General features: G+C 44.7%; 1 protein-coding gene across 2 annotated transcripts; it reads right to left on the minus strand.

Annotated features, from left to right (window-relative positions):
- Position 1: 1 nt before the first annotated feature.
- Positions 2-24,623, minus strand: LOC118246339 (hepatocyte nuclear factor 4-beta-like). Of its 2 annotated transcripts, none has more exons than XM_050713182.1 (10): positions 24,412-24,623; positions 18,117-18,288; positions 16,104-16,198; positions 8,613-8,719; positions 7,354-7,509; positions 6,726-6,813; positions 5,925-6,077; positions 3,514-3,750; positions 2,769-2,882; positions 2-1,482 (listed from the first exon to the last, which is right to left on the minus strand). In XM_050713182.1, the coding sequence occupies exons 1-10, from the start codon at positions 24,524-24,526 to the stop codon at positions 1,424-1,426; spliced, it is 1,296 nt and encodes a 431-aa protein (XP_050569139.1). In that variant the 5' UTR covers positions 24,527-24,623; the 3' UTR covers positions 2-1,423. The 2 variants fall into 2 exon arrangements, with proteins under 2 accessions (XP_050569139.1, XP_035399227.1); XM_035543334.2 differs by having other exon boundaries at positions 2-1,692; positions 18,117-18,321; positions 24,412-24,560.
- Between the last annotated feature and the right edge of the window lie 967 nt (positions 24,624-25,590).

Raw genomic sequence — 25,590 nt, forward strand, 5'->3', positions numbered from 1 at the left:
AAATATCTCCCCAACCACTGAAATGACCTGAGTACAAAGCGTTCCCCCTTTTGATGCAGGTTCGGGTGCTCTTCCCAACTCCTCTTTCACTCAATCAGATTGCATTGTCATGGTGTCCTCCATCCGAGGACCTCAAAGTGCTTCACAAGCGTCAGTGAAAATAAGCCGTGGCTGGTCACCATCGTTTCATCTTTGTGATGAGCAGGGATGGTGCTTGTGGGGTGGCAGATCCGTGCGATGCGACGGAACAAAGAATTCTCTATCATGTCCTAGATTCAGTGTGAGACCATCCTTAATGCATTGAGAGCTGCCCGATGGAGGTCGTTGGACTTTTGCAGAAAAGAACATAAGCTTTGTAGAAATCCAGCAGTTGGCTTTCTAATGATGGTCAATTCATATGAATAAATGCTGTACCACAGAGACTGCGCCTTAGGAACTTTAGATGTTGTATACACATCTATTGAGATTATTTTCAGTAGCTGTAGCACAGTTAATAACTGGTCACTGCTGACTGAGATTTACACTAAATTCAGAAAGACCTTATGTTTTAAATACAAACATTTTTAAATACGTGGAGCACAAAAGACCTGCCTCCTCCTTACCTGACAAATTCAGAGCTATGAAGTTTAGGTTACAGACATAACAAAGATTTAGAAAACTGCAGCAAAATCACACCTATGTAGTTGGAAAAGCTTTTTTGGCATTTTTGCTAGGACTGTTGCTTCTTCCAAATATGGTTGCAGTAAAAGTTTTCAGGAAAGGCAAAGAAGTGATTTGGTAAGTCAACGGCTTCTTGAGCTTGCTGCCAGTTGTGGGTTTTACCAGGCCAGGCAGCCATGGACCGATGCAGAGGTCTTGCTGCCATCTCAGAGCGGTGTTGGACATACACACAAGAAAGTAGGATGCAGCAAATGAATCACAAATGGACTCCATATATGTTGGAAATCATGGAATACAACAAAATAATGACCAGCACTAAAGGTTGGCTGGTCTACGTGGGATAAGCATTACTCACGTCACTGTGGAGTAAGAAAGCGTGTAAGGGTTATGAAGATATTCATCCTAAACCTTAACTTGCAGCAAGAGAAATGGGAGTGTAATTAATTTTTTAATGGGGATAGGCCTTTCCATACTGACAATTCAAGACAGACTGTATTCATTAACAATTAACAGGAGCTGTGTAAGGCATTTGTTTTTATAAGATAGCAGCCAAAGGCTTCAAAAGGGTGGTGATCACACTGAGCTAGGTGACAATACATGCAGTCAAAAGCCCTGTTCCAAAGAGCTTACAGTCTTGGTCCTACTGAAAAGAGCATTAACCCCAATCCCTTGTGAACTGGGCGTGACAAATGAGGGTGGCAGTGGCGGGATGACCCATGGCGAGGCTCCTGCTGCAGTCTGGTGTCTGGTGCTTTACTCACGGTCAGGAAAGAGTGTGACCGACAGGTCCGGTGACAGGCAGGGGGTTGCCGTGCTTTGCCTCTGCAAAAAGAAAGGGCCCGATTCACTTTCAGCACGGTTTCCACATTGCTCCCAGCTTCTCCTTCCACTCTCCCTATAAAATCTCCTGCTTGGGTATAACTGTCTGAGGCAAGAGCTGCGCTACAGCGCTGGGGACTGCGCTAGGGCCTAGTTTATAGTCTTCGCTGCCTGTGCTTGTAGAAGGAGATGGAAGGGATGGTTCAGGAGATGCTGTGGGAGAGAAAAGAAACAGAATTAGAATGATCTTTGCTGCTGGTCAATAGAGCAGTGCCCATATAAAATCAGCAAACCATCCTATGAACCAAGGAGCAGGAGCTTTGGAGTGGTGGGGGGAATCCAGCCCCAGTTCGGGCATATTCTTCCTTCTTGGGTTGTAAAGAGGCCTAGGGGGGTGCTGATAGACACACACCAGCTCTTCCCAGTATTTTGCCCTTGGGAAATGCTTGTACCCAGTTGCTTTTTATTCCTTACGCTCTTAGTCAGAAGAAAGCTCAACCTGCTGCCAACTAGACTTCATTTACAGAACTCAGTGTCTACATCATCATTGCTCTTAATTTCCCTTGCTGCAAGGTGGCTTTAAATGAAAGAAGAGACAGAAAGCTAAAACACACAATGCCTGCATTTATATGACCAAGAAGCAGAAAAATACACTATAAGAAGTGTATGAGCAAAACTTGCAAGAGGAAACTGTGTAAGACATTGTGATTACGTGGCAGCAGTAATTGTGAAACTGCAAATCATGTTCTGCTTTTTTTTTTTTGCCTTTTTTTTTTAATAACATAGTCTGCTACTACAGTGGATAAATGCCTTAACAAATAGCGATTGCCTGGCAGCAGTGTCTGGAGTTGTTGAAGATGGTCAGGTGTTCAGACTGTATGGTGTTGTGGCTGACAGCAACCAGGATGCTTTACTTAAGGAAACTCTTGCCACTGATAACTGTCTGTGCACCATTGTGGTATTCCCCAGTGCTGTCTACATTAATAGACACTCACCGTCACCACTATTGATTTTATTTATTTATTTGTTTGTTTGTTTGTTTGTTCTTGTGATGTTTAGTAGCATCTCAAAATCCCTTTGGCTCATGCTATTAATTGAAAATCTCAGCTTCTCTGTGGAGCATGTTTCCAGACTTCATGGTAAAGGACGTCAGCAAGGGGGGGATGTGAACTCAGATCTAAGTGTAATGCTTAAATATATAAATAAACTTAAACTTCATTTCCTTAACCATTTCTCCTATCCAGTCCCTTCATTCGGCTGACATTAGTAGCGTAAAAATGGACACATACGGTCTGGGACAGTGTGAATCACAGAGCTCATGCTGCTTGGGAGAACGTGTCCTGGCAGCGGTTCCAGGTTGAGGTTGGGAGGTCCGGACTGGTACTGGAGGTCGATGGTGGATCCTGCAGAGGAATTGGATAAGGACATCGTTCTTTGCACAGTTACTGAGAAGCCAGATGCTCTGGCACAAGCCTCTTTTTTCAGGGAATGCGGGAGACCTCTGTGGGTGGGGGTTAATGTCTTGGCTCCTCTTTGCTTCCTTCCTGCTCTCAGCCCTTTCACTGTCCAGAGACAGCCCTCCCGGATGGCTGGGGTTTCAGCTAATAACCAACTGCGCTGTTCATCTCTGTGTGTGCTTTTCAATTACCGCTCATATCAGGGTTTCCCATATAGTTATGACTTTTGCATAGTGCTAGCAAAGAAATGTTGTCTCCCTGCAAACTGCATCAGTTTCGTAGGTTGCCAAAAAGTCAAGCTCCCAGTGGTGTGAAGCACACAGGGTGTACCTGCTTCTAAACTGTCCCTGGGTCAGATTTTCAGAGATAGATTGGAAGAGAACAGCTTGGGGATTGGACTTGAGTGAGAAGATCCCATGTTTGAGCTAAAATTCAACCTGAGCCTTCACTTCCTCTCCTCCCAGGACCGTGTTCTCCCTACCATACACCTGCCAGAGGACAAAAACCCTGGCAAGAAGCCCCATAATGGCTTCGAAATAAAAACAGCTCTGCTGTCCTTTCTCAGCAGGGTTCATACCTCCCAGCAGCATCTCCTGCAGCAAGCTGTCGATCCTCGCCACGCCAAAGAGCTTCACAAACTGGACCTGCTCTATCATCTGCCAGGTGATGCTCTGCAGCGGCGGCAGCAGGAGGAGGATGTCGCTGAACCGGCCTCGGGAGTCATACTGGCGGTCATTGATGTAGTCCTCCAGGTTGACTTGGACCTGGAATCGCATGTTCTTCACCTTCCCGGGCTCACTCAGGCCTTTGCAGTCTGGGGAGGGGTGGAAGAAATTAGGTTAGTTGATGGCCTTTGCAGCCAAAAAGTGTTACTCTGGCACTCGGGCTCTGTAGAGGAAAAAGGTTGAGACACAAGTGACTCGACAATTTCTCTCCGAGTGTACAAGTTTATCTGACAAATTTACATTAGGCTGTCACTACTTCATATCTTACATGAAATAAGCTATTTGAGGGGAAATAGTAAGGACTTGGTTCAGATGGATATATCTTGCTACTGCCATAAGTGAAGAGGAAGGATTTAAAAGCTGAACTGTATTTGTCCTTCTAGGCAAACAGCCTGGGATTTTCACCTGAAAGTTTTGAGTCCCAACTACTGCCACTAAGTCCATGCAGGTTTAGAGTTTATCTGTTGTAAGCACATGAGCTCTAGCATCAGATTCTTCTCTGGATTTCCTGTCTTTGACCTGTGGTCAATCCATTTTCCATGCACAACCAGTCCAGTTTTGCTTAATCAAGTAAATTTTCAAGGGTAGGCTGAAGTGTCAGGATTTACAGCTTTCCTCTCCTGCTTTTCCTGCTATCTAAAATTGAGATTTCTGGCTCGCTGGACCATTTCCTTCAGTCTACAAAGAACCGCCAAGCAATACATTTTAGGGATCATCATGCCAAGAGATTAAATAGAGTAGTTAGCAAGTTATTGTATGTCAATGTGTAACTCCATGGACAAGCCTACTTGTTAGCATGAATGAACTTCACTTCTGTAGAACTTTGCACTTTTTCCTTTCAGATGAAATCACAGCTCATTGTTGCAATGATCTAAAGCTTCACTGAGATACTAATCAGCTGAGAAGGTAATTTGTCAGACTACTTTTGATTACACCCATCCTTACACAGGTTTGTGGCAGGCTCTTTAGCAAGGCAAAGTTCATGATGTTTGTAAAAGTCCTGTATCTTGATTTTAAATCAGAGAACACAGCAAAAAAATGATTAATGGGAGATGATACACTAATTTTCCATGCTAATAGATGCCGAAGACAAAAGGGTGTTGTTCTCAACTTGGTATTGTTTCCCATCTCTTCTCCAAGCTACAAGGCAATACACAATAAAGGGGTTCAAATGCGGTACCAAGGGCATCGTACCTGAGCTGGAATGAAAACCCCCATGTTGGAGGAATGAGAATATAGCAAAGGCTCAAAGCAAACTTCTCTTTGCCTCTGTGTGTTTCCCTGCTCCCCTCTCCACCCTGAGCTGCTCAGCCCTGCCCTCGGCCAGGACTGGCTGCCAGAAAGATCCATTAACAAACATCCTTGATATTTCTGGGTACTCAACACCCTGAACAGTCCAGCTGCCTGTGGTTTTTAAAACTCCTTTCTGAACTCTGATGGATGCTTCAAGCTGCTGCTCAATTGATTCGCCTAGCTTATGCATAATTCAATATAAGCATATATATCCTCAGTAGGCATCTCTTTCATTTCAGACTGATGGGCTTTCCTAAAGCCACCCTACAGAAGCAGAAAAACTCCTCTAAGGTCTGCTGAGACTTGCACATTGGTCTGGCTGGTGTTACTACTAGCTAAACAGTAAAGTGTTTGGGAAGAGGCCATTTCCAACATGTCCTCACTGCACTGCTAAATATTGCTCATCACAGCAGAGACAGAGTGAAATACAGAGCTGCTGCCAAGGGGTTTTCCTGGTTATCAGAGAGTCCTCAACCTCCCTGGGCTTCACAGCCTGTACCTCTGGCAGCTTCCCCCGCTACTTCTGCTGCCTCCTAATATCACTTTCTTTTCAAGTGTGCTTTTCAGGGCACTCTGGGGGAGAAAGGAATGTAGCTCAGAACCAACAAGAGCAGTGTTTTACAGAAATGCCATGAAAGATGTTTCCCTGCCCAGATATTGTGCTCCACACTGATGGGTGAAACAGTAACTCCCTGCATTGTGTCTGTGGCACCCATTGCACTCCAATCCATGGGGTGAAGCTCTGCTTCACCCAAGAGGCAAGAAAGCAGTTCAGGGATTTTCCTTTACTCTGCTGAACAGATCACTAACCTTGATGTGATTCTGAAGTTAGACATTACATTTAGGATTGCAAAAGCAGGAGGAAGAGCTGCATTTCCCCACCTGTTGCCCCATTTCCTGTATCTTTCTGTAACACCGCAACTCCTTCTCAAGCCTCGAGCTTGCCCTAGCAAGCAGGAAGGAAGCTCACCTGGATCGAAGAAGATGATGGCTTTAAGGCAAGCATACTCGTTGTCATCAATCTGGATGTCCCGCAAGGGCTTCACCAGCTCATCCAAGATCCTGGTGGCCACGCGAGCGATTTCCAGCTCCGGGCAGTGCATGGGGATGATGAAGTCATTCCCTGGGGAGACGAGAAATCCGGATTTGGACATTTGCTCCAGCTCTGCAGACATGGCCTCACCCAAAAGTTACCCAGACCCCCATTGCCAGGTAGTCCCACTGCCCACGCACAGCAGATTTCCAGTATGCAGCTTCCTACGCAGATTGATGGAGAAGCAAGCCATGGATGTGATTCTTTGGTCCTTAATTATCTATTTTGCACATGTCGGTGCAGTCACACCATACACAAAGCCTGCTCCATCTTCTGCTCTGATTTACCCTCTGTTATACCTAGCATCTGTTTGCAAGTGGTGTTGTATCTTTATTTTTGGTGCATTTTTTTAAACAATATTCTCCCTCCCACTCTTGCGTTAACATGTTGCTGTCAAGGGCAGTATTCTCCTTTTCCCAAGAATAATCCCATCTGTATTTTTGGTGGCAGAGAGTTATGAAAAGGCTACTTATTCCCACTATAATTTTTAATAGGCCTGTGTGCTAAATTTTTCAGCACCGATACCCAAATAGCTCACTGCCTGGACTCTGGCAATTTGTTAAAAAAAAAAAAAACAAAAAAGCAAAACAGTTTGAGATTCCACTTAATATTGGGGTTCTCTCAGCCACAATTTCATGTGTGCAAATTATAAAAGCAGGAATGCTTTCACTACTTTACCTAGTAATAGAAAATCAGTGTACGGTATGGATCGCTTGGCTACCCCCAGGAGCAGGTGTTCCCCTGCGTGGGCTCTGAGCAAGGCGACCTGGAGGTGGCACAGAAGACAGAAATGGCATTAAGTTTTAGAAGCAGAGAGCAGAATGGTGAGCTGTTGCTGTTTAGAGTCAGCCATATTCGGTGTTTATTTAGACATGTCAGTTCTACAGATTAAGTACTATTAAGAGCTAGAAATTACTAGGAAATCTTCACTTTCCAGAAGTGCTAGAAATTATTGGGATATCTTCACTTTTCAGAAGTGCTACGTTCACGACAAATAAAAAGTTTTCAGCTGAAAGGGCAAAGAAGAGTTTGGTTTATTTGAGTTATTATGAAATAAATGGTTTTTATATTCATCCACCAGGTTTCAATAAAGGGAACACCTTTTTGTCTGGGTCCATATGCATCCTGGAGTGATCAGCTCTATATTTTGGGGCATTTTGGCTACTGGACTCATTGTTAATCACCCCCTTGTCCATTCTTCTTCTTCCTCTCCTCCAAGTTTATTGCTCTCTGCAGGGTGGAAGGTAGGGCTGGGAATTTGTGTGGAAGGCAGTAGATGTGCAGGGGCAAGGCATTTGCACGTTACCTGGTCGTCCAGCGGCAGCTCACAAAACGCCGGGATGTATTTTGCCCATTCGACCAGCACCAGGAGCTGCTGTTTCATGGACTCGCACACGTCGTTGATTGTCGCAACCTTCTTCATGGCAATGTCCGCGCTGTGCACCGGGCTCAGCGACGCGTACTGAAAGAGAAGCAACCCCGTTTAGCGCTGGGACCACGATCAGCATGATTTTCCCAACCGAGCATCCATTCCAATGCTCTTAACCACATCCTCCCTCAACAGCAGCCATCCACGGATAACGTGGGGAGCATTCCCGGACAAAAACCTCATCAGGCCGTTGACCAGAGGCTTGCAGCTGGGGCTGCTCATTTATTCCCCAGCCCAGGGCGAAGCCTCCACGAGGTGGTGCTCGGTCCCAGCAGACATCCGCCCTCCGCCTCCCTCCCCCTGGCTGCCTCAGGACAAAATTTGCTTCATGTTCCTACTACAGTAGCCAGCAAATATGGGGCTCAGCTTTACTGCAAGCCAGCAAATTGCATGAAATGCATCCAGCTTTTCCCCCCAAGGTGGCTGTCTAGGACACAAAACATCCATTTTGCTCTCTAAAATGCTGCAAGGAGGGGAGAGGGTTAAAATGTAATAATTTTTGCGAAGAAAGCGTGTTGCATGTAATATGTAACATCTGGACCATATGTCTCAGTGGAGAAAGGCTATTTGCATGAGAATTTAAAGGACATGCAGGGTGAGATTCGTTGTGGAATGTGAAGTAAGAAAGCTGTCAGTGTTAGTTTAGGCCCAGCGGTTTTATTAGCTTTATTTTTCTCCCCTAAAATTTTTGTCCTGGCAAAAAAAAAAAAAAAAAAAAAAAAAGTAGAAATGAAAGATATAATTGACCATGATGGGAACGTTGTGTTCAGACCAGGGCACATGAGGAAGGCTAAACTTCTGCACGGGATGCAGGGAGTTTTCAGGGGGGTGGCAATAATTTAGGTGGGGGGCAGAGGGGACCTGGGCTCTGCAGCACCCCTCAGCCCTTGGAATTTCAGTTCTGCATCTCACACCCCAAAGACCCCACCTGCTTCTTTCAGGACAAGCTGTCTTGAGAAAACGCTGAGGATTTTTGCTGCCTGATTGTGGGTATCTTTAACGCATTTTCTTCCCTCTGGCTCTGTGCAAGAGAGAGCCAAAGGAGGAAAACCTGGTGGGTTTTAGCGAGTTCCTAAGCCGGGAGGAATAGCCGAAGGCCATATACTTATCTAAGGAGCTGAACCCAAGTTTCATACCTGCTGCGCCATGGCCTCGGCCTGGGTGAGCACGTTGATGGACAGCGAGCCGTTGTCCTCGTAGCTGCTCCGGCGGATGCTGATCCTGTCCCGCTCGTTCTGCACGGCTGAAACGAGAGCGCACAGCGCCGCTGTTAGCTGGCAGACCCCGCACGACTGACCGCAGGGTTGATAGGGCTCAAGGGAAGCTGGGGCTTTTGGGACGTCTGCTCCCAAGTCTCATCTCATCTCACAGCGTTGGAAAAGTCGTCCTCTGATCCCACCTCACAGCCTCCATGTCCCCTGTCCCTGAGGCTTCACAGGTGGGGGTCCTCAGGGAACATCACTGCTGCTCATGGGGAGCAGGAAGAGTCACTTTGTTAAAGCAGCTTAAAAGAAAGGAAGCTTCAATCCACTGGCACCCCCTTAGTATCATCCCTTGTTCCTGAGACCCCCCAAGGAGCCCGTGCCTTACTGACAGTGATGCAGGGGGTTTTGGGCACCTTACAGTGACCCCGCAGAGAGAAGATCAGCCCCAGGGCTTTGCAAACAGAAAGGTACGGCTGTGCCACGCTAAATTAGAAAATAGGCTGATTTGGGGTTTAGGATTGTTCTACCCTTTAAATCACCCTTTCCCAGAAACACAAGCTGCATCCAGCTTCTTGCTCTGCCAGCCCTGCATGTGGGACATCAGGGATTCACTGCACATCAGCAGCTTCTTTTTGCACCATGCAACTGCTTCGCCTCTGCTGCAGCCATCGAGCAAAGCAGCAGCAAGGGAACGTGCAGGGTTTAGACTTAAAGCAGCCGTGGCTTCAGTGTTAGTTTCTCTCCTGAGCCCTGTTGGCTCCGTCCAGCAGCAAACAAGCCCCCAGGGGCTGGGGGATGGAGCCAGGACCTGGGCTTGGTGTTTTCCTGACAGCTCCTCCATCTCGGCCACGTACAGCTCCGAAAGGCGACTGCCATCAGGGCAGAGGGAGCGGGAAGATTGAGCATGTGGTGCTAATAGAGCACAGCCGTCCTTCTTCCTCCAGCAGTTCCAGGCTGCTTTTTTTTTTTAGGGGGAATGACTCAGGCTGAGCTGTCACAGCGCTCCTTACTGGGCTTTAACTCCTCGGACACCACCAACCAGTGCAGCATTTGTCTCAAAACTGCTGCAGATTTTTCCAGCAAAGATTTTTTAGTTTATTTCTTTTCAGATTCAGCAAAATCTGTCCCATTTGCCCACCCCTCTTTCAAAGAATTTGCCTCGATGCTGGGCCTTGCTTCAGAGCGAGAACCCTTCATTTCTCCGAGTTCCCAGAGGAGACGTGGGCACCCTTTCTCACACGGGGTGGGAAGGTGGCTGGTTTTATGGGCTTCTTTTGCCTGCTCAGGTCAAACCTCTTATCTCTTTTCCCAACTGGCCTCTGATGAGAGGCCAACAAAGTGAAAGGGCAGAAAACAGGCAACAGCGACAAGATCAATATTTCCCATTATTGGCAGAAGCGCGTTGTTTGTTTTCCAGGATTTGGGACACAGCCTTGCTGGCAGCCTGGGCCTGCTGGCGGCTGAACAGAGCGTGCTGGGCACGGGGCTGCTGGGATCAAAAGCCAAAGCCACTTTTGAGTTTTTCTTTCACCCCCTCCATGAAAGATTGAATGATGGGTACATTGATTTGGAAAAGGTGCGACGCACACTTATGTAGCAATGGAGCCTTTTCAGTCTACAGATACTTTCTGGAGGCAATTAAATATTGATTTAAACAAAAATATATATATATATATAGTAGGTTAAGGTAGGAGGCTCCACTAACCTACCTGAGATATCAGCATGTGTTATCATAAGCATGGGGGCAGTGGAAGAAGGCACTTGGGCAGGGCTCCCCCCAAGTCTGAGGGTGGTTATAGGAAATACACGCGTTGCCTGTGATTAATCTTCAGCACAGATTAATCCTTCACAGCTTTTCTCTGTCCACCAAAAAGCATCCAGCCTTGACCAGAGGCCAGCCCGCCTGCACATATGGCATCGCTGCCATCCTTGGAAAGTCCCTGCCCAGCCTTTCACGGCTGGCTTAGTAGCAGATGCTCTCTGGGGGCGAATGGGCTCTTTTATGCAATTCCAGAAAAGTTACCAATTCTGCCTTTCTAATCAAACAACACACATTACACAGGTCCCACAAACCAGTCCTGGGCCCTGACAGACTCCTTTAAGAGTCTGCAGCCTGTTTTTCTCCTGGGTGCTTTTATGGCACATATTTGAGTGCTTCCCTCATGCCCTGATAAGCCCAATCTTCAAGTGTAAGTGGATGGCACTGGCCGACTTTCTCAAGGTGATTTGGGTGTTATCACTGAAAGTACCCAAGATGCTGTGGAATTAGATACAAAAGGGAGTTAATATTTTACCTGCCACAAAAATTGATCTGTTGCTGTGGGGTAATTATATTGCTATATTTATTGTGCTTGTAAAAGGGAAGGGGTAGGTCACCCATGGTGAGGCATCGCTGGTGCTGAGGGCGATCAGGCTCAGACATGATCGTGGCTGTGCAGTGAGTAACTTTAAGCAAACATGTAGGAAGAACTAAAACCCCAGTGCTGTCTCCCACTATTTCCAGAAGAAGAAGCTTTTCTTCCCCATCTTTTTTTTCTCTTCCCGTCCTTTGCCCAGTGCCCTGGTTTCCAAAGCCAGTACATCCGAGGGTCATGGTCAGGCTCCCAGCGGAGGGGCAATGCGCAGCCCGTGATGTCTGCGGTGTGCGCGGCTCTGGGCCCCAGCCCAGAATAGCTCAGGGGCCCCGCAAGGAGCCCAGAGCCATGCAGCTGGGTGCCAGGGATGGGAAGGGCCACTGCAGCTCCGCGCAAGGGGACGTCAGCAGGAAAATGTCCCTGTGATACCGCTGGCCAGAGACAGCGTGTCCCCAGCCTGGACTTTTCCCCCAGGGAATTTAGAGGGAAGGCAGGACGATGCCCACAACTCTCTCCAGGGAATTTGACACGTCTCAGCTGTGGGAAGCAAACGGGAAAACAAACATCTCCTCCATCTGACATTTTAATATTCAGAGCAAGCCCGGCCCCTTTTGCCATGAGTGCATCGAGGATGACAGCGGGTGGGCTGTGGAGCTCGCTGCAGCTCTTGAGCAAACAGCAGTGTGTTTGTGGGATTGCAACAAGCCCGCATTTCCCAAACATTTTGTCCTTGTTACCTTGGCACATCGGTGCAGAGCATGTGACAAGGAACCTCCGGGGAATCCAATAAATACGAACAGAGGCATTGATTTGATGGGAACAGCACCAAACCAGTAACTTTCCATGGTAACTGCTGAGGTTAAAACCCTCCTTTGCCACCTGCCTACACGGGAGGTACCATTTCTATTACTAATCCGCTAAAAAAAAATAATCCTCATTCAGTGTTGATGGGATTGGAAGTGTATTAAATGAGATGTGCATGTGTGTGTGCACAAATGGAGAGCAGGAGAAGGAAGATGCAGTGCCCCAGCGTGGTGCTGGCACTCACCAGCTCTCACAGTGCTTCCATCTCCACTGACAGATTTACTCCTTCTTGCTGCTGAGTTAATTTATATGTACAAGTTTCTTTTTTTTTTCCCTAGGCTATCTCTGATTTTGTAGGTGTGGTATATTTTATTTGCACGTAAAACCCAATGGTACATGCACATTTAATCCTTTCACGTGCTGTGGGCTGATTTATGACTATCGCAAAGTGGGGAAGATCCTTCAACTCTTCCATCTCCCTTTCCAATAAACTGTGGTCCCAGACTGCTGCAAGCTGGCAGAAGAGATTCACAAAGAAAAGGCACGAAACAAGATAGAAGCCCTGTGAAACACTAATAAAACCACCCCATAAACCTATCCAATTTAACAAGAATAAATGAATAATAGCCTCTAGTCCTCCTATTGTGATGTGGCAGTGGTACAATAATTCTTTTTACTTCTGCATAAATCTAAAGGATTTCATCTACATTCATAAATTACTTTAAAGGGGATGAGAGGTTAAATATTAACCTCTTTTTTTTCACCAGCAAACTGAATCCTGACAGTGCGGTGTTGGACATTTCAAAAGGCTTCAAGGTTATTAGGTGCCCAGCTCCATGTCAGCTGGTAGCCTGGCTCATTGGAAAAATCACACCCTGCTAATTTATTCAAGGTTAAACATGATCTCAATAAGATGCTAAAAATAGTCTCCTGTTGTATATTTTTTTGAGGGGTGGTTAGATATCAGATGCACTCCTCATTCACTGACACCGTAGTGACCAAAAACCTGTCCAGTAGCATTGTGCAGAACAATAGAAATCGAACCTTCTCCTGTGCAAAGAGAAAAAAGTAGAGAGAACAGACAGAAAAGTAAAAAAGAAGAATAAAGAAAAGAAAAAAACAACACCCAGCGCTGCCATTGTTACACATCAACCATCCTGTGGAACTGTCCCAGCCCTAATCACAAAACGAGACGAAGGGAGTGAATCTCCTGCAGAAACCCTTAACCACAGTCATAGTCATAAGTCTTTTCCTCCTCATTTGTCTCAATTTTAATGATTGGTTATTTATTAAAATGAATTATTAATATCAAAAATGTAATTACGATAGGAGTGTTTCTGAATGAGCTAATTTCTAGGAAATCTGGAGATGGGATTTTCCACAAGCCTCAAGTTTTGGCCCTTTTTGCTCCTGCTGGCTCCGATGGGACCTGGATCCCTTCTGGCACAACCAGTAGCTGGATGCTTTGGACATTCCTTCTCCAAGATTTCTCAGTGGAGGCGTAGGGTTCATGTGGGACATTCCTGGTCCTTTCCAAAAGCAGAATCAAATCCAGAGCATACAACCAGGACAATCTAAAGAACCCTACTGATGCTTTTCTTAATGAACTCTGCCCAGCTGCCCCAAACTTATGGTGAACATACAGCCTGGAAATACCATGCTCCCAGGACCAGCCCACAACGATACCTTCAGCCATGCACCTACATCACTGCCACTATAGAGAGCCGGTCTAAAGCTAGTTCAAGTTTTTGCATCACCCAGATTTTTCATTAGGCAGAAATTTCCATTCTGCCGGGCTGGTTAATATAGCCCCTCTCCTTCTCATATACATTAGAGAAGTTTCCAGCAGGGGAACAAAGAGAAAGAAAGATCCAAATGTGTCACGTCGTGTCTTACAACTCAGGAAGACTGGGGAAAAATAAAAAATAAAAAAATCTCAGAATCCAAATCTCCATTTTATCAGTTAGTTTTTCCAGGATGAGAACATTCGGGGAGCAGCAAGTTTTCCAACATTGCACATAAAGCCATTGAGCAGTGGGTCAGCAGGGTGCTGGTGGTGGGAACGGGTGAGGGTGACACAACCCCACTGGCCCCACCCCAGGTGTATTGTCACGCACAGGCCAGGAAAATGATCATTTCCAGCTTCTCCCCCTCTACAGTGAATAAACAGTGTTGTTACCACACCCTGGAAAGTCTGATTGCTATTACACGGGCTGTTTGAAAAATGATGCGAAAGAGAAAAAGTTTCAAGGTGCTGTGTGCCAGTGCTGGGACAACCTGACATAACAACCTGAGTGTGGATGTCACAACTCTGACATGAATTAGTGAATACCACTGGAAAAAGATTATGTACAAACATTTGTATCATCCTTATACTGCTCTATCCTAAGACGTGGCTTCTCTTTTTTCCCCCAATGCTTTGCAATACTGTTTAATATTAATCTAGAACCACCCTAAAGCAAATAACTGTGTTCTTTTTGTGCACACAATTGTGCAAGAAATATTTTTTTTTCACAGTTCTGCACACATGTTTTGGATACAGCTCCGGTCAGCTAAGCTAATTTCTGCAAAGCAGTTGCTCAAGGTGCCTTAAAATCTTCTGTACCAAACACATGAGCAGTTTGCAAGCACACAACCTGACCATGCACTCATAAAAACGTTGCAAAGAATGTGGCTATGTGGAACTTGAAATGAGTCATCTTCCATCAAGCTGCAATCAATAATGGAGGAACGAGCCAAGGTTTTATAACTTTTACTATAAAACCAATAAAAATCATGCTTCAGCTGAAAGAAAGGAGCTGATAACCAGATTTCAGCTTTTCCAAGCTGTAGAGCATACCGCATTGGCAATTGGTTTTGTCTCCGTCTAAAACTCACCAGATCAGCTTTGGTTTGTTAATTTTACCATGAGGGTTACGTTTTTTCCCTGATATTGTGTTTACTCCATTTCTCCTAAATTAAGCCAACAGACATTTTTGCTACATCCGTGAACTATGCCAAACTCCAAGACAGCCTGTTCTCCAGAAAAACATATGTTCAGAGGTTTGGAAAGAGATTCTTTTCATCATTCATGAAATCTTATGGATTACCAGAAATAAGTGACAAATTTCTCCCTGGTTTCAGTGGAATTGTGATTTAACCCCTTAGGCGAGGGTTATTTAACTAGGTAGTATGGATTTTTACTGTCTAGTTTCTTCCTAGCTCCCTAATTCTTACACTGCTGGTGGGCTGGAAAACTGCCCAAGTGAAGAGTGAATTGTTGTAACCATCACCCAACTACCTGCATGTCGGGGGGGGATGTCCCATCTGCCATGGGTTTGGCCCCCTACTTTGCTCAGTACTTAGCACAGTAGGTCAGTCTCTGCCACGGAACCTTGGAGTAAATAAAAGAGTATCACCCATTCTCTCCCTCTGTGCAAACACCAAATGACCAGAAATCACAAGTGTTAAGATATGTCCCGAACTTTTCCAGGAAAGGTGGTCGTAGGGAGATAAGGAATAGGTTAACTGAAAGGTTTTTCCCCTCACTTAAGCATTAGGCATTATAACATCTAGTATTTCCTTTAGTGCATTGGAAAGACATTTCCTGATGGTCACTGGTATACCCAGATATTCAACAACACTCCACCTAACTCTTACTACAGACAGTGTGAATTGCACCAAAAGGCACCAGACAATATTGGGCTGGCCCATCAGTACTGGCACTGCTTGGCCCTGTAGTCATGTCATAGACACCATGAGGACAGCACTACCGAAGGGGTTGACTCTGGCTCAGGTCCCATCTCGGGTGGATACGAGAGTAAGCTGCCTCCAGGAGTGCTGCCTGTGTGCCCTGTGCCATGGAGGAGCAGCTCTGGAGCTGCAAAGCATTATGTTTGGGCTGAACCTCACTCTAGCGGTTGCACCAAGCTAGATCTCTAGATTCATCTAGTTGAGAAATGCCTCCTACAGGCAGTCCAGAGCCAGAATCTGTTTTTAGGTGCCCTGAAGTATTCCCTGAAGATGACAATCCCTTTCCCAGAATTAAAATATCCTGAAGAGACCAGCCTCCCAGGATGTGTGAATACTGGCACACGGCTGTAGCTGAAATTCCAGTCTGAAGAGATGGGAACCAGGGTTTTCAGCTGCAACACGAAGATATCTCTCACTGAGACACACAAGCACCATTGTGGGCCAGGGCTGCTGCTGCTCTCTGCTATCCTCCGCAGTGGGAGTAGGGCCAGAAACAGCAGCAGGCAGTTTTAAACAGCCTCTTTGCACCTACCTTCCTTCTTCATGCCAGCTCTGAAGCACTTCTTCAGCCTGCAGTACCTGCACTGGTTCCTCTTGTCTTTGTCTATCACACACTGTCGGCTGAACCTGGGAAGAGATGGGAAAAGATGGAGCAACCAGGCTGGCTTGTACCCTGCTCCCCCGAGCAGCCCCAAATACAGTCCCAGTCCTCTCTGGGCTATACAATGCTCGAGCCCAGGGAAGAGCCAAAGGGTTTGCAAGGAATTAATTGAATCAGCATTGGCTTGGCCCACTTCCTCATCCTCCCCACCTCCATCTGAGAGAGCAGCGATTTCAGACCACCCACCCTGTGAGGACTGTGAGGATTTTGGCTGTGAAAGCGTGACTGTGACTCAAGTTGTGCTGGAGCCTGGTGGTGCAGGGACTCTGTCTCCTACTTTCAGATGGTTATCGGGTGTTTTTTGTTGAGGCTGGTTGGTCCCTCTTGTTAACACTGTCTTACTTTGCGTAGAATAATTGTACTGTGGCCTACAAGTCCTTTTGTATCTATAGCCTAGGTTTGAAGCAAGTGGCTTCCCAATTCCCGTTAATTTCAACAGGAGATTTAGGAGCGTATGTGCTGTTCAAGGGGTGGCACATGTAGATTGGGCAGTTCGTGTGGGTGAAACGATAGAAGAGGAATCTCCCAGGCAGAGAGGAGACAATGCAGGTTGCTCTGGGACCATCATTAGGCTGTAAAAGCTGAGGCACTTTCCCAGGCTGGTAAAAAGCCAAAGGTACAAAGGCCCGAAGACTTTCCAAGGAATTCATCTCTGCGATAAACAACAGAGCTCCGAGCTGGGCTAAATAGAGCACGGCTCACCAAATAAGGATTCCCAGACAGGCAAGCATTTACCATTCGCTTGGCTTCGACCCTGCATATCCTCCCCAAACTGCCAAATATTGCAGTGATTCATCGATTCCTGGGGAGGGGCAACAACTCCGCTCCCGGGAGAATAAGAGCCAAAATTTCAAAGAAATCAGTAGTAGCTGTTGCCTCCTCCTGCTGGGATCCCACAGTGCCTGGGATGGGCACTGTGCATGTGGACACTGATATCAGACTGGGTGTCTTTTGTGGCTGGTGTGTCCAAGGGTGATAAGTACCCCAGGAGCATTTTGAAAAAGGAGGGTGACTCGCGTTGCAAAAATGTGGAATGCCTGGGAGGAAGAACCCTGGAACAGAAAGAAAACTTCCAGGTTTTAATTAGAGATGAAAAGGTTGAGAGTGGATCATTGTGGTTTTTTTTTTTTTTTTTTCCCTTTTCCTCTGTTAAAATAAACACCATTTTTCTAAGGTCAACCAAGATATAGTTTTAGATATATAAATTTATAATTTATAATTTATAATGTCCTCCTGGTAAAAAAAAAAATATATATATATATATACCTGTGTGCCAAAGTGGCTGTGAATCACCTCTGGTCCATGCTACATTCTCAGAATGATTGTAAAATAATCAGTGATATGTCAGTGTACATAGTTAAATGTGTTTGAAATAAAAAATGGAGAAGCTGTGGGGGAGGTAGCGGCTCTGGGAGTGACACGTTCTAAGATATTTCTTGCTTTCATGTTGAGTGTCACTAGGAAAATCAAGACCATTTTGAGAAGAAATCTCTCAAGTTTTGGTCCTTTGCCAGCACATCTTTCCCTTGCTGGGCTGTGACGAGGTTGCGGTGTCACTCCACACCTGGAAGCTGTACTTGGGTTTTACACACACCAGTTAAACCTCAGGACTATGTTTCCCCTGATTCATAGCATGAGGAAAGCAGTGACAGTGAGCTCACAAAATGGATTGTGCAGTGTCACAAAAGGTGTCGGCATCTAAGATGAGACAGGGCTTAGCTCCCTGTCTTCTGGCCAAAGGCTAAGCTGCAGTATTAATGCTTGCATTCATGGCATGGTGATTCAGCTTCTGGGACAGGAGCCCCATTGTACAACCTGATCTTCACTCCAATTTATTTACAGTGTCGATAAATTGTAGTTATCTATCACAGAGAGGGCAGGTACCTGCAGGAATAGACGTGGTTCTTGCGGACGCTCCTCCTGAAGAAGCCTTTGCAGCCATCGCAGCTGGACGCCCCGTAGTGTTTGCCGGTCGCCCGGTCCCCGCAGATGGAGCAGAGGGAGCCGATGCCATTGGCGAGCACGTTGGTGTTTGCTGATTCGGCTGCGATGGTCTCTGCGGGCAGAGAACAGGGCCCATTAGACGTCTCTGTGGTGGAGACCAGAAGGAGCTGATAGCAGGTTGGTTTTTTCAAGCAGATTGTACACTCAGCCTGCCCTCCCCACATGTGTGCACACGTGCTGCTGGTAAAGCCTCCAGATCACAGCCCTGCTGTTCTCAGCCTCAGCTGAGCATAGCTCCCTAGGCTTTGCTTCTTAAACCAGTATTTTCCTTCACCTCAGTGAACAGAGAGATTTCAGTGCACCTAACCCAGCTCACTCACAAGAACTGAATGATTACTACTACTTTTTCTTGACAAGTGCAGAGTATCCGTAAAATATAGTGGAAAAAACATCATTAACGTGAATAAATAGAAAGCAGAGAAGAGACAGAAGAGACAGAAAGGATGAACTGCTTCATGCACAGGACAAGTGACAGAGAAGAAAAACACCTTGAGACCTCCTCTTGAGACCATCTCAAGAGAAACAGCTGCTCCTACAAGGGGCACTTGGGTTCTCCTGAGTCTGGTTCCTTCTCCGATTTGCCCTCTGAAGGGTGCCATTACTTTCCACTGGATACGGAGGGGTGCAGGAAGATCCACCTTCTAAATTAGGCACCTAAAATTAGGTCGCATGAATGCCCACTGTCATGTCCCCTGTTTGCAGCCACTCATTTGGGGCAGGAATAGCTCTGCCCGGGCCATGTGTATACACCACTGAAAACTCCTCTTTAAACTTCTCCCTTGGCCTTAACCACCAGACTTGCTGCTCTCTTAATCCTCCTAATTTGAGGCACAGCTTGGGGAAAAAAAAAAAAAAAGGAGACACATGAGAAGGCGCAGATGACAGTGTTTACATCTTGCTGAGAGGAGGAATGTTTGTGGAGTCTGTCCTGACCTGGGCACTCGCTGCAGGATGATTTATGAATTTATCACTCCTCTGGGAGCATGTTCTTTGCTCCAGAGGGGCCAATCTCGTGCTACAACGACCTAGGCAAAGGCTCTGGGATGAGACATGTCCCGCCTCACATTAGAGCTGGGCAGAAATGAGAACAGCTCAGCTGGTGTTGTATTGAGCAATGAGAAAATGAGAAAATTGCTCAAACGGGAGGAACTGGCACCTGATCTGGGTAGTCTCGAGAAAGTTTTCTACTGCATAATGCATAAAAATAGCTTTGGGTCATCCTCACACAACACTTATATATACCCAGAGAGAGAATGTTATTTTTGTATGTGAACACACATCAAAAATTTCTAGGGAAAGTATTTGCTATGCAATGAAAATTGTAATCAAATGCCAAAAAAAAAAAAAAAGCCAATAAAGCTTTAGTTTTTCAAAAACTGGAAAGTTTGTTAGCTATGGCTAAGGTGAAGACATTTTTAGCTAAGACTTGACAAATGTGAAGGTCAGGTCTCCTTTTGCCCCCTCAAAAAGATACTTCTCATCTTTATTTCAGCTTCTAACATAGGGATGAATAAGTAAGTAGGTTGTAGTGAGATGGGAGCATCATGAGAATAAAAAATGACAGCACTGAAATAATTCTTAGGTTGTAATGACAGAAATTGTGATTCACCTGCTCCCAAAATCCATGTAAGATGCTCCAGCTCTGACTTTTGTCAGTAGGTAAGTGGCACTTGGGCCCTTTGCAAAAATTGTCTGTGTCAGAGGTGCTTAATGGTAATTCAAATTGATTTTTATTTTTATTTTTATATTTATTTTAATTTTTATGTTGATTTGATAACTTTTTATTAAATAGACTGTACTAGGACATTCCTTCAAGGGTAACTGTGCTGCTAAACATTTTTGCGTCTGTTGCTCCATCTATTTTTTTGAAGGAACATACGAACACAAACAAATGCACTGAATGTGCTGGATTCCATTAAAAAATTGCACAACAAAAATGATGATAAGAAAGCCAATTTTATCCTTGCTCCACCCATCCTTTCTCTTCTGACTTCAGAATCAAGCCAAGGTCATACAATGTGGGTCTCCAATGGACTCTTCATTCTTCGACTGGGTCCAGATTGCAAAATGTTCCCTGATGCTGGAAAGCATTTACTCACCAGAGAAGTTTTTTTTTTTTTTTTTTTCCCTTACGTGAGTAAGACGTGTGAGGAACTATTTGTTAATGCAAGTAAGAAATTCATAATCTAGCTTTAAACCAAGTATTACAGGAGGCAAGACCATCAGCTCTGAGCACGTGAGAGCCCATGGAAGTTATCAAACCAAATTTTGCCCTCACTTTTACCCATGAAAGCACCATAATAATAGTTCAGTCCCTGTTAGGTAGCCACATGTGCTGTTCAGCTGAGTTGGATGAGAATAGAAATTTTTAAAGATAAAGGAAAGCCTTAAGCCAGCATGCACGTTATTTACGATGATTAATTTTAATTACAAAATCCTGTCACCAGCTAATGATGAGTTCCAAATGAGAATTAACTCAGAAGAAAAGGCACAAACAAGATCGTATGCATCAGTTGATTTTTGGTGGGGCTTTCAAACCTACCCAGTATTTGGGGAATGTCTGGCTTTTTCCTGGTCTGATCACTACTAAGAAATGCAGAGGAAAGCCAAGACCCCTGCTGGCACTGTTGTGTGCCTGTGAAATTAGCTGAAAACTGCAGACCATTTATTTCAGCCCTGCCTGACACAAGCCAATAACCTGCTCAGTGTTATTTAACACATTGTGCCTCTCTAGAGGGGTTGCTGCCTGGAGCTCAGCATCACACTGAGATGTTCAGATGAGTCTAGTCAGAGTACAGCTGGCTCACAATTGAAACAAGCTCACGACTGTCCTCGCCACCCAGGAGAGAGATGCTCAGAGACATGTATCAGTTATAGCTGTTAATCACCGTGGTATTACAGAAAAACAACTAATCCATGCCAACACAGTATCTCTGAAATTTCTGCTGGAGAGGCGCAACTGATGATGTTCCCCCAGCAGATATTCATCTCAACATGGTTTGAAGCCTGAGCTGAGCTGAAGACCTGTGGTTGTGGCCAGACTCCTCACTTGGATTGTCCCTGACGTTCACCAGATTTAAAACTTGGGGTTTCAAGTACATGTCTTTTTTGAGTTACGTATAAGCAGTGTGCAGTGCAGGAACCACAGCCTGCCTGGATGGTTGGACTTGATGATCTTAAGGGTCCTTTCCAACCTAACCAATTCAATGATTCTATCTATCATTCAAGCAATGATAAGAGCATCTCAGTGGCTTCATCACCTTTGGGGGCACCAAGCTCGCAAACAGAATGCATACAATTTTTTGTTACATACTGCCCCAGTATGTAGGTCATTTCCAAACCAGGGTTGAAATGAGGATGCCAAGTTTTAGAAAGATATGAAATAACATGAGGATGGTCTCATGCTGCTGGGGAATGATATCTGGCTTTCATTCAGAGTTGGAGCTCTGCATGATACCTGACCCCTCAGAGCTCTTTGCTGCTTTTCCTTTCAGTTACGTTACTGGCTATTAAGCTCTTCAAGGTAATCCCTATCTCTTCTGAATGCACACTGTGAAGGAGAATTACCTTGCTGTACTTTCCAGATTTTGATTACATGCACCCAGAAATCCAAGTGAGTCTTGGCTCATATCTTGGATGCACATAATTTGCACCCTCCAATGGGCAAAATATCTTTGACGTTTTTTTTTCACAGTTTGAGCTGGGCCAGGCTGCAGTGGAGTTGGGAATGTTTTTTTGCCAACATTGTGCCAAATTCTCAGGGAATAGCATGGTGCTTGAGTGCTGAGAAAGGAAAACGAGCACAACCATGGGGAGAAAGTGTTCACTGACACTTGACTAAAGAATTAGTGCAATATTTTAATATTGCTTCATATTTTAAGCAAGATGACAACTCTGACAAGAGCGCAAGGAAATGGGTATTAGCAGCACATAAAAACCAAGTGAGAATACAGGTTGTAATGTCAGCCAAGGTAAAGGAAACAACTTTGTACCAAACGGGAAAATTTCTGCAGCTACAACACATATTTTATAAAGGGAAAAAGAAAGGATTAGCATTGATTTTCACTCACTTCCTTTTGCCTTCTTTCTGTTTAAAACAGTTTTTTAAACTCCCCCTCTGCTCCCACAAAGGACTCTATTCTTCATTTTGAATTAGTTAGTCTCAAAATGTTTGGCAAATTATGAGTAACTTAGAGGTGGAAAATACAAAATATATATCTAGGCAAATCTCAAAACTATAGCAGCTTCCTGAAGCAGAAAACTTAGCACCAGAACTGTTCCACATCATTAATCAACCTCAGAATTTTGATGAAATAATGTTCCAAAGAAGGAAAGAGTTGTTTTTAATGAAGAATTGCCCTATTTGAAAATATGTTCACTTTAACATTGCTTAGCGTGTAAGAAACAGTTCCGATACTATTAAAATATATCCTGTTCATTTTTACGTACACAGCAAAACTACCACTAGATTTAATAAGGGAAATACAGAATAATCTCTCACAAAGAAAGATACCTCTCATAAGAAAGATATGGTTTAAAACAAACCAATATATTTAAAAAAAAATAACCGAAATTGATTTCAAACAATTTAAAAATATTTCTGAAACCACAGAGTTTCTGTCAACTGCTATTTAAGGTTACCTACAGGAGATGACTTGGTTGGTTAGCAATATATTTCAATGCATGGACATTTGAGGTCTTTTTTAAAGTTATTTTTACAAACTGTAGGACACTTACCCAAGACAAACAAGCTAATTTCAAAACAGCTAGTTCCTGAGAGAACCAGTTACTCATTAACAGCTAGACAAATAACCCAAGACTGATCTAGATAAACTTCAGAAAAACTCAACCTGTCAGTTCCACTGAATGAAAAAAAAAAAAAAAAAAGAAATACATAAAGAGCTCCAAACAGGTTTTGGTACTGAATCTGAGAAAATTATATTGAATTTGGAGGAAATCTGTACCACTCCAAAAAGTAAAAATATCTAGTTTTTCAGCAGTGAGTGATAAAATGAAATATTTTTGTTAAATAACATTTCTGGAGTAGAGTGTTGGACGTAAAACTTCCTTCAAAAATAAGAAATAAGATCCAGTCTATCTGGATCTGGGAAAAAAAAAATTATTTAGGGGCAGAGAGAGCTTTTCCTGAAGTCAACTTTAAATTTAAATTTCTTCAGGCCTTTTAACTTTACTCGTCTCCTGACATATTCCATGTCCAACAATAATAAGTCTAAACATTTTATGTTATAGGCTATAGCCCTTCTGAAACTCTGATTTGTTTTGATGAGGCATCTAATCAGAAAATGTGAAACTGAAAATCCCATCTCAATTTCACTAAGCTTCTTAACAAATTAAACGAAATGTTGCCAAAACTCTTCAAAGGCATTGCTAACATCAGGATTTCATTCAGTTACATGATTGGTTCTATGTTATATGGCTAAAGTGTCCTTTATATTTCAGGCAGTGAACAGTTAATGTCCCATAAAAGTGTTTGCTTTAAGTTAGAATACCTTTGACTATTCAAATCCCGAATATCACACAACACACTTTATTTCTGTGATCAAGCGGAAGTCTTTCTACATAAAACTTCATGACTCCTAGCCAAGTTCTTTATATGGCCTAAGGGCTTACGGACAATCTTGGTAGCAAGGAATAACAATAATAATAATAAAAATGGCAAGTGATCACTTGCATATCGCTTCTCTATCTAAGTACCTAGGAACAACTTACATCAGACACATGGTGTATTGTGTGAGTTACAATGCAGGTGGCATTTTTTTCCAAGGATTAAATACGAACCTAAGTCATATTTGGGAATAAAACACAAATTTTAAGACAGAAATATTAATAATAACTCCTCACATAAGTCATACAGGAAGACAAATGCATGGTGTGCCATCAAGAGCTCTGCCAACATTTGCAATACCTTGTTGGCTCTTCAGGACATGATGCTCGGCACACCAAGGAAAGGAATAACCTAAAAAGGACCAGGAAGTGAAGGGGGCCCATTTCAGCCCAAATGTAACTGCAGATGCAAGAGAGGTTGGCAGGTCAGCTGCTTAAATATTACCCTTTCCACCCTTTGCCCCACACCTCCTACCTGTCTTTTCTAGGCGTTCAGCTTTTTAACAAAGGCAATAAAGGTTATTCAAGAGGAAGCGAACAGAAATCTCACCAGCGTTGTTCGGAAGCACCCGAAGGTTTTCAAATTCTAGCATGGTATATGAGGAGTCCAAGGAGTCGACGTAATCTGGCATATCCATGTCCATGATGGACTGACAAAGCTTCATTATTACTTGTCAACTGCAAGGGAAGCGGCAAAAACAGCCCTGCTGTCAATCACGGCCAAGTTTTTCCTCCACAAAGAGACACCCCAGCCTTTGCACTGACAAATCATTACCCAGCTCTGCCCGCAGTCCCCTCCCCGTGCCAGGAGAGAAGGGATGAAGCCTTTCCTTCTCTCGCGCTCAGTCCCCTCCCTTCCCGGGGTGCATCTGTGCTCTCGGTCCTGATAATATGATGTAGATAAGGCCTAGACTCAAACAACTTGGATTGCATCTTTGGGTCAATACAGCCTGGTTTATGGCTGTTCCTGCACAAACATTTTGAAAAGGGCTGCAGAGAGGCGTTCACATATGCACTGCTCTTCCAGGGTGAAGTAGTGGTCATGTCAAATCATGCCCGTGCCTCGAAGGTGTCACCTTGCTTGGCTACCAGCCCTTGGGAAGAAGATCAAGTGATGTCACTTGAAGCTGGTGAAGACAATGAGTCAGTGTCACCACTGGCTAAAGACCATTAAGACAGGTCAGTGTTTAGAGCCTGAGGTACTGCCAATAGGCACTAGTGGTGCCTCTTCGAACAACTGGAAGGGAAAAATGAGGTTTCGTTACAGCCGGTTTCATGCTTTCACCCTGCCCCACAGGTAGAGGTGAGGTAACTTCTCCCACTGGCTCCATCACTTGGGTCTTCCTCCTCCTCCCTCCAGGCAGCCCCAGTTTCCCAGAGCTCCCACCCAACAAGGGCTTGGCTGTGGTTTCAAGTTGCTAGGGCAGAAGGTTTCAAGTGATGGCAAATGATGGAAATGGGAAAGGCTGGAAGGAACCAGGCAGACTCCCTCACAGATGTGTGGTGTTGCATTTCATGATGACCCATGCCTGGCTTTTCTGGGAAAGGCCTGTATTATGGAAGTACAATTCTAGCTTTTCCCCCAGGACTGTGTGTGGTTTTTTTTAATTTACTGAATTTTGCACAGAAGTTCTTTCACTGTTAGGGACTCATGAGTTGTACTGCAAAAGACTGGAAACAAGACACAGCCATGAATTTCCCCAAAGCATTACACCTGGAAGTGGTTGGT

Source organism: Cygnus atratus, chromosome 12 (genome assembly GCF_013377495.2).
Source record: "Cygnus atratus isolate AKBS03 ecotype Queensland, Australia chromosome 12, CAtr_DNAZoo_HiC_assembly, whole genome shotgun sequence".
Lineage (NCBI taxonomy): Eukaryota > Metazoa > Chordata > Aves > Anseriformes > Anatidae > Cygnus > Cygnus atratus.

Excerpts from the sequence above, each read along its gene's own strand:
- LOC118246339 (XM_035543334.2), bottom strand. The coding sequence starts at position 24,526 with ATGAAGCTTTGTCAGTCCATCATGGACATGGATATGCCAGATTACGTC. Across the intron at positions 6,078-6,725 it reads CACTGATTTTCTATTACTAG|GGAATGACTTCATCATCCCC; the intron begins GTAAAGTAGTGA and ends TCGTCTCCCCAG. Across the intron at positions 1,693-2,768 it reads GATTCACACTGTCCCAGACC|CATCTCCTGAACCATCCCTT; the intron begins GTATGTGTCCAT and ends TCTCTCCCACAG.